This window comes from Poecilia latipinna, unplaced genomic scaffold, assembly GCF_001443285.1.
Source record: "Poecilia latipinna isolate Pla-1442-1.1 unplaced genomic scaffold, P_latipinna-1.0 Scaffold1063, whole genome shotgun sequence".
NCBI classification, from domain to species: domain Eukaryota; kingdom Metazoa; phylum Chordata; class Actinopteri; order Cyprinodontiformes; family Poeciliidae; genus Poecilia; species Poecilia latipinna.
This window is the reverse complement of record NW_015113679.1, coordinates 145,143-157,473: the sequence shown is the minus strand read 5'-3', so window position 1 is coordinate 157,473 and position 12,331 is coordinate 145,143. Positions and strand designations below refer to the sequence as shown.

The 12,331-nt window shown below is 41.6% G+C and overlaps 1 protein-coding gene across 1 annotated transcript in view; it reads left to right on the top strand.

The window, feature by feature from the left end:
• The first annotated feature begins 7,472 nt into the window (after positions 1-7,472).
• LOC106959274 (urotensin-2 receptor) overlaps positions 7,473-12,331 on the top strand; it is a 13,254-nt gene continuing 8,395 nt past the window's right edge. Inside the window, exon 1 of the mRNA XM_015051753.1 lies at positions 7,473-9,055. Within this exon, the coding sequence (XP_014907239.1) occupies positions 7,931-9,001 (1,071 nt within the window). The 5' untranslated portion in view covers positions 7,473-7,930 and the 3' untranslated portion in view covers positions 9,002-9,055. The remainder of the gene's footprint in view (positions 9,056-12,331) is intronic.

Genomic DNA, 12,331 nt, shown 5'->3' with positions numbered 1-12,331 from the left:
AATCGCTGTCGTCTTCTAAAGGGAAAACGATGGCGTCGTAGTCAACTTGGATGTTGAGCTCCATCATTTCGACCCATGAAAGCTCTGCTGGAAAAGCTTCATGTTCACATCCAATCTGTTGTTGCTTCATGTTTAAACTGGTAAATTCTCGCTTCTATGAAAGGCGTGTAATATCTAAAATTGATATCTCGCTCTTTCCAATAAATTTCGAACGTGCTCTGAAGAGTGATCTGCCGCGATAGAACTGTGGAACAGGTCTGAGAAAACGCTGTCTGAGAGCTACATTCAAGAGAGAGATTCCCTTGTGATATCATAGAGTGATGACATCAATGCTGATGTCATTACCATTGGAAATGAAGTGCTAACATAACATACCTCCCTCTCCCTTGCTAATTTTAATTAAAACTTTTTATTAAAAAGCTTTTAATGACCTGTGAAATGTGATACCCATGGGCCTTGTTATTTAGTTGTTGGAGTCTTGACAGTTAATACAAAAACACTGCTTCCCTTTTGCATTTATATACCATGCGTACATTTAAGATTTAGCAGGTTATGATGACAACTTGACAGCTAAAACCAACCAAGTTAGTTGGTGTCGGCAAGTGTTCAGTATTTTTTGTTTTTGTTTGTTTGTTTGTTTTATCTCTCTCCAGCAGTAAGCTAGGTGGCGGGACTTTGCGCACTTGATGTCCATTTCAACATCAAAGATAAACCCGGCTCTGCCCCCACGCGAGCAATCCACCCCCAATCATTCCAGGGCGTTTGTCAGCCGGTAGAAAACGTCCCTTTTTTTTTTTTTTCATAACGACACTTATTGATAATCAAATCAAGCCTGTAGCGGTTAATTAGGCAAATAAATACATAGACAAACACAAGTGACTAATGAAAACTATACTTAGATATACAATTTCTCATAAATGCTGTTTTAACCAAACCAATGTAATATTATCTGGACATAATCTGGCTAACGGATCAAGGCTAACAGCTCGAGGTTAACGGCTTAATGCTAACGGCTTAATGCTAACGGCTCAAGGTTAATGGCTGAGAGTCAGATAAATATAACTTAGTCTGATTAAAATAACAATGCTAAACATCTAAACATTTCCACATCAATAAGTGAAGATAGTTATGCTGGATTTTGTGTGTAAATTCCAATGGTAGCTCTATGAGAACATGGGCTGCAGGTAGTATTTATATTTAAGCACCGTTTTATGCTGTTTATTTTTAAGCATATTCCTGAAGTCAGTTTTTCACAAGCTAGCATTTAAGTCGTTCCTCATCCGTTTTTGTGCGTGTAAAATGCATTGTACACAACGTTTGTACTCACAACCAAGGAGCTCTTGGGTCCCTCGTCATTTTTCCTCTTGGGTTTTATTGTTGATTTCTCTGTTGTTTCCCGCAAATAACCTTACACACCTGATATTGGACTTATTGGACAATTTTCTTGTCCGCCGTCAAAATAGTGACATAAAAATGTCTCGGGTCATGAGTTTTGCTTATTCCAAGGCGAGGTCCTTCTCACTTATTCTGCCATTGTAACACTGTTTGCTTGCCCAGGTTTGATCTACTTCCGCACGGGAGCGACATTTCTTGGATAAAAATGTGTATCTATTTTATTACACTGAGTGTTGTATGTATGGAAAAAAATAACACCATAATTTCTCTTTTCGTGTGACAGAGCCATTTTACATACCTCCTTCAGTTCACATAGTTCAAAAACACTTTATAGATCCCAAAGGAAAATTAAATAATTATGTTTATTATGTTCTTTCCAGATTCCAAAAGGCACCAGGAGCTACACCACAAATTATGTACGCCATTTCTCAAACAAAACTGCTTTTGCTGTAAGGGATGTTTAAGTACTTGTACCCTCATCCTGGTGTGACTGACAGGGATTATTTGTGTATTTCATGTAGTATTAGCCAACTGGAAGTTGCTGGGGATCTTAGAGCTTTGATGTACATTGCCTGTTGTTTTAACTAGTCTGTTTTATGTTGTCTGTTTGAACTTGTGTTTTTAACGTGGAGCTGTGTTCCTGCTTCCCGGACCAGAATTCCCTTTAGTCCTGCCCAAAATTAGAATGAACAAAGATGTTGAAAGTCAAGTTTGATTGACTCATTGAACCCATTTTAGCCTAATTTGCAGACCAGTAGACATGTCTATATTGAATCTTTTCATCTTTTACTCTTCAGCCCAAAATTGAAGGCTTAAAGTTAACTTTTCTATTTCTGTATGCCAAATACCTTTGGGAAAAGGTAGAAGAGTAGAGCTAAGGACCAAAACCAAAATTATTCCAAACTGTTTTTTGTTGTTTTGTTTTTTTTTTTTTTATTATTATTATTATTTTCAGTGTAATTTGCACGTCTAATTCGGCAACTGAATTTGTTTTGTTTCCCCCACAACCTAATGAGTTGTTGTTGTTGCTGGATGATTGACAGTAAACCTTGAACCAAGAAGATTGTCTGTTTCAAGCTCATTCAAAAATATAATTAACACTGAGTGTTACAGAGGATAGTGGTTACACTCACACACAGCTGAGTCCAAAATTTAGGAGTAAGTTCTGACAAAAATGTTCAGATTGTAAAAAAGAAAACCTCCATTTAGACCAAAGAAGATGTCGATACTTCGGGGGGGAAAAAGCAAAGCAAGAAAATGCATTAACATTCGCTGTGTTTCCATTACAACTGTGCGCTAAACTCTGACAATATTCTGCTAAATGTCAGAAAAAAAATACCATTTCACAATTGTGTTTTCCTTAAATAAGAAACACAATTAAAACCACACATGAATAACTGTGTTCACGTGATAAGCTATTAAAAAACAGGATGCACCATCATCCTTCAACTACTTCCTGTCACCTTCTTCTTCATGGTTTGCACCAGTGGAGAGACCCTGTTGTTGATCATGTGACTCGCGATGCCTCACTGTGTTATAGTTGGCAATACCCCCCACTGCTACCTACAATAATCAAAAGTTTAAGTTCAATCCTTTATGACTTTCTTATCGCTCTTAAACTCGTCATTGTTCATGGTCAGCTCTCTTTATTGGCAGTATTATTCATACTGCCTCACACATATTTCATACACATGCCTATTGTACATAAACTATTGTACAATTTGGTTTTCCTTGTAGTTTAGCATCTTCAAGCATTATTGAGAAACTAATCAAATTTATCATTTAATTTTGTAGCAAAATACCAAATTTCACATCCCCTTTCCATTTTGGTCCAATCAACACTTATGAAAAACGACTAGTTATGATCACTGATCACTGATCAGACCAGAGTAACTCAAATTGACTTCCTACTGGTAGAACCCAACATGGGCACAAACTGAGACATCATCTTTCTGTCATCATTTTTCTTTTTGCTGGAATTCTTTCAATCACTTTGTTGAGGAAGACACCTGTGTGATCTCCTGACTCGTCTTCCTACCTTCAATTCTTTTGTTTTTTAAATCATTTTCATGTATTACCAGACACATCTGTGTCACACATCTTGTCAATAGAAATGGACAAATGGAGAAGGTCTCAAAAGTGCCCGCAGCAGAATGTTATCAGTGAAGGATTCTTTACTTCTCTCTCAGATCTGGTTGAAAAAGAAGTAAATTGAGGTTTTGTGATGGCCCAGGCAGAAAGCCGATTGAAATGCATTGCCAGGTTCTTAAGAGAGCAACTCAAACACGTTTCTACAAACCTGAAGGTGAAGCAATTTTGTTAGAACAAAACTGTAGGGTGAAATTCCTTCAATGACATGAGAAACTGAGCGATTCAGTTTAGCGTACTTGATTTTTTTTTTTTTCACACGCTGCCGCCATTTGGCTCAATTATTGTTCTATAAATATCGGCAGGCTGCAGTTTCTCATGTGTTTCTGTTCAGCTTGTTTTACATTGCATGCCGTGAACAGTGCATGACTTCACTCTGTTACGTTACCTTGACAGAGATCGTGCTTTGGTTTTACACGGTCACCCTGGATAATGAACAGCGTGAGAGCAGCTCGAGTGATTCTTAAAAAAAAAAAAAAATGTCTAGTTCAAACCAGACATGGGGTCAGAATTCGCAACCCAGCTTGTTTAGCTTCACCGTTCTCCATTTTCATTTTGAATAATGTTAATTCTGACTGGGAGTCAGAATTTTGTTGATTATTACTAAGAGGGGTATAAATAATTTTCAGCATATCATTTAATAAAATATAAAAACAAAATGGGTCAATCTACCAATTTGAATCATTATACATTAAAGAATCAAAGCAACACTCCTGACATGTTTTGGACGAGGGAATGACTTTATAACGTGACACTAAGCTAAAAAAATAAAGTCGATTCTACAAAGTTTCTTTGTCTAGCCTTTAAAGGGACAGTATCTTAGCTCCTTCAGACTAGCCAGCAGCATTTAGCAAACACCTGGTAGAGCTGCACATCTACTGAGCTCATTATAGGAGCTACTTCTCAGTGGAACTCTGGTCATCACATTGTTAAAGGGTTAATAGAAGAGCCATGTTGAGATGACTTCCTGAAGGTGGAGTTTCAGAAAGAGCAGGAGTTTTTTAAAGAGTCAGAGGGACAATTTCAAAGTCAAATTTCCCAAGTAATTTTTGATACGTCATTTTTTTTGTAATAACTGAAGGTAACATAGTTACTTGACTGTCTGTGCCATAAAATGACTAAATGTGGAAAAACACATAATTCCGCTTAACTCTGCTGCCAATAAAGACGTCATCCACCATCAGTTTGGAAGTTTTTCGTTGTTTCTGGCTGGGACGCTACATCCCGTCTCTGCTCAGTCTCAGCTCACCAGAAGCATCAGGTTGTTTGTTTCAGAAGATGTTATAAAGCAATTATACCGATCTGAGCACTGACGTTTGTCTTTTTATCTTCAGAAAGACAAATGTAAAGCTGCATTCCTCCATGGCTTTAACTGTTTTTGCCACTGTAAGCACACATCCTTCTGTGATCACTATGGAAACTAAGATCGGAGATTGAGAATAAACAACAGTATGCACACGTTGGGTTTCTCTTGAGTGCTGTAGAAATGCATTTGAAATTAAAACAAAGGTCCGCAAATTCTACGGTTGTGTAATCCACAAATACGCTGAAATTCTGCCAATGTCGTCAGCTTAAAAACAAAAATGGATGACGATGAACAAACGAGACGTCTCTCTGTTGTTTCTCTCAGAATATGAGGCATCGTGTAAATAATGCATCAAATGGCAAATGTGCATCTGTGACAGGTGTTGCAGAAAACAGTGTAAGTAATGCATGATCGTACACCTGGTGAGGCTTTTTTTTCTTCTTTCCCGGCAGACTGGAATAACGGCGTCAGATTCTCTTATTGGTTATGGAGACTCTGCCAGACGGCGGGGGAATAAGTTTTGTTTTCATGGTACAGTAAAAGTGACTCTTAATGACTAAACAAGCAGGGCGGCTCACAAAGGCTTGTGGCTGAAAATAGACTCTGACTTCTGATGCAGAGAGAATAAAGGAGGCCTGCGAGGCAGGAGGTTCAGTAAACAGGACTCAGCAGCGAGATCCGGCTGCAGAAAACAAGAGGGCGATAGTAGCAACAGGCTAAAAGGAAAACATTGATATTTATCGAGCATTGTTGGGGGCTTTTATGCTAAATTTGTTGTTGAGATTTTGGATTAAAAACAAAAAAGTTTAGTTTCAAGAGACCAGAACGTCCACTGTAGGGGATATTTCTTTCTGATGAAGGTTGTAATAAATTTTATCAGATGGATGTTGGAATTTGATTAAAATGTGTACGAAACGGCACAATTATTATCGTAACATTTTTATTTTTCATATTCTTCCCTCTAACAAACCTGCCAAACTCAAGGCCAGCCGTCCAACATACATGAAGTTTCGCCTTGTTCTTTTATGCAATGTTTGAGAGATCCTTTAATCTCCATGGCAACCATTCAGCTGTCGCCTCAATGAACTTAGGACCACCTTTGAGGCCCGGCTCCTCGTCAGAGCTGCAGTTTCCACATTTCAGAGATTCTGTCAGCTCCTTCAGACTCGCCAGCAGCAATTAGTAAACTCCTGTTGGAACTGTGCATCTGCTGAGCTCATTATAGGAGCTACTTCTCAGTGAAACGCTGAGTAAAACATTGTTTAAGGGTTAATAGAGGAGCCATGAGATGACTTCCTGGGGGAGGAGTTTCAGAAAGAACAGGAGTTTCTTAAAGAGACAGAGGACCAATTTCAAGGCGTTAAACTATTAAGTCAAATGTCTTTTAAGACATATTTCATATATACACCATTTTATAACAACTGAAGGTAACATAGTTACTTGATTGCTTGATTGATATAAAATGCTTCTATGTGCCGATTTAAGTTTGCATCTCCCTGTGAGCCCCAAGAAGAAGGCATCCTTTTCACTCTGGTGTTATGCTGATGTTTTATCTGTATCCATGACTCAGCTGTGAGGTTCTGACTCCAACACGCACTAAAGTGTCCTTTGGACAGATCACTCTGAGGACTCTTCAGTTCGTCTAGGGAAATGTCATCGCCTCATCGCTGCTGGCCTAGCCAATAATCTGAAAAGACAAAGGAGGTTAAAGGACAGCAGGTCCAATACTGATACCAATGATAATAAAGGTAATAGAAAGTGTCACGGCGTGTTGCGCATGATGCTGAAGGACAAATTGAGAAAATAATACAATTTATCAAATCAATGAAGAGCCAGAGCACAGATACAGGAGGGAGGCAGTCGGAAAATAAATTAGTGGAAAAGTCAAGGCCATCCAACCTGCGATTATCACATTTTAATCAAGTCAAGTTAATTTCACAAGATTTCAAAGTTGTTTAGCTCAGGACCAAAGGCAGGTGGGCCAGCATCCACTTCATCTGCTCCCAAATGTACCATTTGTCAAGCATGGTGATGGTAGAGTCATCCTGTGGTTTGATTTTTTTGTTTGTTTTTGAAAGGTACCGATCCGATATTAATATCTGTATCATTCACGACATTGAAAAAAAAATTCTGTATCAGGTATTGTGACAATGTGGCAATAAGGGCAGATCTACTTAGTGTAATTCTATGCCATTGAGCGACATCATGGGTTATTATGTATTTCACATTATATTTTGAATTCCTAATTGCACTTTCTGAACCATTTGAAAGAAATTTTGTTGCGGTTTATTTATTTCTTTTTACATGTTTGACCAAGAGAGTCTACCTATTTTGTTTTTGATAGTTTCAGTTTCTTCATTAATAATTTTTACATTGGCTGTTCTACTCCTAATTGCTCTGACTGAACTAATTAAAGTTGTGGTTGTCCATAAAATGTTATTGATTTTATGTCAAAACTTTCTTTTCCTTTCCTTTAAAGCCGTAGTATGTATCTCTATAACTGTTATTTGTTAAAACTGTCACCATGACACACACACACACACACACACACACACACACACACACACACAGCGTTTCACTTAGTAGTAAAATTCCTGAAATAAATTGACTTTTCAACAATATTCTAATTTATTGAATTGGTAAATATGTATATACACATACATCAGTGACTCGCGTGGCTCTCACACTGCTGAGATGTGAATAAAATCAGTTCCTTTTGCTTTCTGTTCTGAACATGTTCAGGTCCTGCTGCGCTCTCTCTGCAAAATGAAGTTAGTCTGTCTCACCGATCTTTGCGTAAGGAGAATGAAGTAGGAAGCAATTTTCTCCCGCGTGAAATCATAAACCGCCAGCTGATAAGTCAGCCTACAGATGATCAGTCTAACATAAAGGGGGGTGTCGGTGATACGGGGGTGACGTCAGGAGCGGGGAGCCGCGGCGCCGCTGAGCTCAGAGCAGGACAGGCAGAACCACCAGCAGTGCCAAGGAGCGCGCGCGCCCTTTCTCTCTCTTCCCCCAAACTCCTTCGCGAGCCAGAGGAGCGGAACCGGGAGCCGAGCGGGAGCGGAAGCGGCGCGGGGCATGATGAACAACAGGTCTGTGACTCCGCGGCTCGTCGGGGCCGGAGCCGTGGACCACGAGCTCGTCATCACCTCCACCTTCGGGACCCTGCTGTCCGTGGTCTACATCATCGGCGTGTCCGGGAACGTGTACACGCTCGTGGTGATGTGCCACTCCATCCGCTTCGCCACCTCCATGTACATCTCCATCATCAACCTGGCGCTCGCGGACCTGCTGTACCTGTCCACCATCCCCTTCGTGGTGTCCACCTACTTCCTGAAGGACTGGTACTTCGGCGACGTGGGCTGCCGCATCCTCCTCAGCCTGGACCTCCTCACCATGCACGCGAGCATCTTCACGCTCACCGTCATGTGCACGGAGCGCTACCTGGCCGTTACGCAGCCGCTGGACACGGTGCGGCGCTCCAAGAGTTACCGCAAGGCTCTCGCGTGGGGCGTGTGGCTGCTGTCGCTCGTGCTCACCGTGCCCATGATGGTCATGGTGGCGCAGACGACCAAGAAGACGTCGGACGGCGGCGTGAAGAGGATGTGCGCGCCCACGTGGGCTCCCCTGGCGTACAAGGTGTACGTGACGGTGCTGTTCGGCACCAGCATCATGGCGCCGGGCCTCGTCATCGGCTACCTGTACGTGCGCCTGGCGCGCACCTACCTGGAGTCGCAGCGCAACGCGGCCATCAGCAGCGGCGGCAGGCGCTCCCCGAAGCAGAAGGTGCTCATCATGATTTTCACCATCGTGCTGGTGTTCTGGGCGTGCTTCCTGCCCTTCTGGATCTGGCAGCTGCTGCCGCTGTACCACGCCGAGCCGCTGAGCCTGGCCTCGCAGACGCACACGTGCATCAACTACCTGGTGGCGAGCCTGACGTACTCCAACAGCTGCATCAACCCGTTCCTCTACACGCTGCTCACCAAGAACTACCGGGAGTACCTGAAGAACAGGCACAGGAGCTTCTACAAGTACACGTCGTCGTTCAAGCAGCGGCCGCCCAGCCTGCACTCCTGGGGCAAGTCGGCCTCCTCCAGCAACCAGTACGAGTTCAACTCCGAGACGCTGGTGATGGGGACGCTCAGGTGACTTCTTTCTTGGAGGAGGTGGAAAGATGGCTCCTAGGGACAAGAAGTGCTACAGGTGAGTATATATTTTTTGTTTGTTTGTTTGGATGTATTAAAAAGGAGGCCGCACCGTCACCGTGCGTAAAGAGCGCGCAAAGTTTGGCTTTGATTTTTAGTAGGCAGCGCGCTTATTAGTAGAACCTCAAGAACTGAAGCCTTTCAGAAATATTCAGACCGCTTTAAACTTTTTTATATTTGTCCTGTCAAAACCCCCAAATCCAATTCATTTTATTAGGTTTTTATGCGATGCATCAACAGACAGTATATTGCAGAAATACGACGAGAGAAAAAAAGGCAAATCTAAAATTTTCTTTTTTTACCAAACAGCTCAAACTCAGTTGGATTGAGTAAAAGCCATTTTTGAAGATTAATTTCAATTCTTACCACATATTCTCAGTTTATGTCTGGACTTTGACTGGGCCAATCAATGCACATGTGCACCATTGCAGTTTTCTGGCCGGTTGCCCAGATCCTCAAAAAACCTGGCCTGATTTTGGCAGATACCAATGATTTTTGTCACAGTGGGGTGACTACGGTTAACTGCAAATGTGCAGATCTGACCTGGTGGACTGGTCAGTCAGTCCAACGCCTCTCACTGCAGAGCTGAAGAGGACAGTGGTTGATTTTTAGACCTTTGCTGATTGGTTGATAAGATCGGCCTCACAAAATGGAGGAAATGGGGGTCGATTACCCTCCTTAAATATGCTTTCATCTAAAACACAAGTGTCAAACTCAAGGTCCGGGGTCCAAATCCGGCCCCCCGTGGCTTTTTGTGTGGCCCTCTGGACTCCAGATGCCAAGTTACAGAAATCAGTCCTTCCAGTTAAACTGAATACAAGTGACTGGGATTAAAAGTCAAGCTGTTCCATACAGGACATAAGGTTTTCCACCCAGGGCAGCATGACGGAGAGAAAAATTGACGGCTTTCAGTTGTGTCCCAAACTGGTGTCACGGTAGATTGTTTTTATTTTTTAAATTATGTTATCACTGTGTACGGGAAATATGAATCGGAAAAGTAGCCAAAAGCTCTAAAATATCCTGTGTTTGAATGACAAAGTCCAATCACAGTCCTACACCTTCCACAGGTTCTTATTTTTTTCATGTGTAAATATCAACAACTATATATACATTTTCTCCCACTTCACAGTATTGTACCACAGAGTGTTGGTCTATGAATTTTGAAGTTGAAACATGAAAAAATGAACGGTTCCAGAGGTATGAAGACATTTGCATGTAAACATGTAAACTCTTTTACTCTAGATAGAAACTTAATAACTACATTGTGGAGGTAAAATAGTATTTAAATCCATCTAATGTAGGATCTACACAGTTTAATCCAGGACTGGTTTAAAGTTCATCTTGGTGGTGAACGAGATAAAAGTGACTGTCAAATGAAATAATTAGCAGAAATCATTGTTTACCCCTGGGTTCAACCAAAGAGCCAGAGAAACAAATCCAATCGTTTTTGCATGGTCCTTTTGCAGCTCTGTTTCGCCTCGTGGTTGCTCAGCTCTTCAACTCTTAAAAACAAACCTCGACTAAAACTTTCCCTGTGGTTAACGCGCTGCAATTAAAAGCCCACAAAGACCTTTGATTAGTTCGAACATTCTCCCAGCAGGCATCAGGATTCATGAGGGGCTTTGCATTATTGACTCACAATAACATGACGTGGGTGTGTGCGTGTGTGTGTGTGGAAGGTGATGTGTGATGTGACTAAAGAGGTGAGGAGGACTGCAGTGGTTGATGCGGTGTAGGTGTGAATCTGGAATCCGTCCCGTCCTTCTGGGATGATCTGAGCTCGTAAACTTGTCACAAGTTGTTTTCTGTTCCTGGGTTGACCAGCTGATGGCTGGACAGCCTGGAATCACAACGTCCTCCAAAGACCCAGGAGGTCGGGAATCCGTCCCGGGGTCGGGTTCATTTATCACAACAAAGTTGGGTTATGAGTTTGACCTGGTTAGGTTTTTAACCCAAAAACTTTGTTGAAGTTACTAATTCCTGCTAACAGCAAAGAGTGGATTGAAAAGAATAATCTGGATTTAGGCCCGACACAGTGGGGAGAATGAAGCCTGTGGACATTAGCTTCTGCATTAGCGCCAAGACGGTTGTGTATTAATGCATATTAAGGTGTATTTTGTGTTTGAACTATTGAAACAGGCAGGTATAAGTGATTTTATTCCTCTATACATTCCTGGAATAGAGGAATGTGCCTCTATTCCAGAACAACTGATTCAAATGATTGCATGACCACCAAGTACTGCAGAAACCTGTTGATGTCCCGGAGATACAATTCAGGTGTGTGGCAGAAGGGAAATAACGAAGACATGCAGGACAGGGGGGCGGTGAGGACCAGGGTTGAGAAACACTGCACTAGACGTTGTGGATTGTTGTGGTTGTGGTCATTAACCCATATGAACACTGGGCCTCCACCGTAAACGTCTCTTTATTCTAAAGATCCTTTAGTTTACAGACAAAAGGAGTTTCAGAGTTCACAATTGACAAACTGTTGCTAGTGTATGCAGGCTTAGCTTAACAAGTTTAAGTGTATAAAGGAATACAATGAAAAACATCTGGATGAGGGATGCAGAAACAACTCGTGGTTTCTGAGAGGGAAAAGACACGGAGTGTAGACAGAAGGAAATGAAGGATATGGTGATGCTTGTCTGGACACGTCTGCTGTGGTCCTCACACCCAGCAATGAGACAAGGAAAGCATCACATTTTCTCTCCTTATGAAAATGATCTGAATGCAATCTTGAGCTGTGACATTTTCAAACCAATGTCCCAGCATTGGACCGGCGGAGGAGGGGGAACGTTTCGGACGGTATGGTATATGTGTGCAGACTCATGCATAAATTCATTGGAGCCAATTTCTCCGTGGTACACAATGTCAGAGAAGACAGGAAGCGATCCAACTCTTTTTGTACGTTCAAGATTCGTGAAAAATTCAGGGTTTTTTTTGTAGGAGGTTGTTTATGTTTCTCCTGAGTCCCAAAAAAATATTCTCATCCTCTGAACTCATGTGATTTATTAAATATAACTGACTAACTCATAAATCAGCACGAAGACTATAAACGTACTCAAGACTAATGTGGCAAACAGCTGGTTCTACCCACTGAAACAGAATAAACATACTATTCCCCCCAGAAAATGACCTAATCTCCAATCACTAGTCAGGAATTTGATCTATTATTAAATGTTCTGGTTGGATTTGTAAGCAAAATGGACCAAAAAAAAAAAAAAAAAAAAAAAAAAAAGAACCAACAAAAAAGTGGGGCCTTTTAATAAAAAGA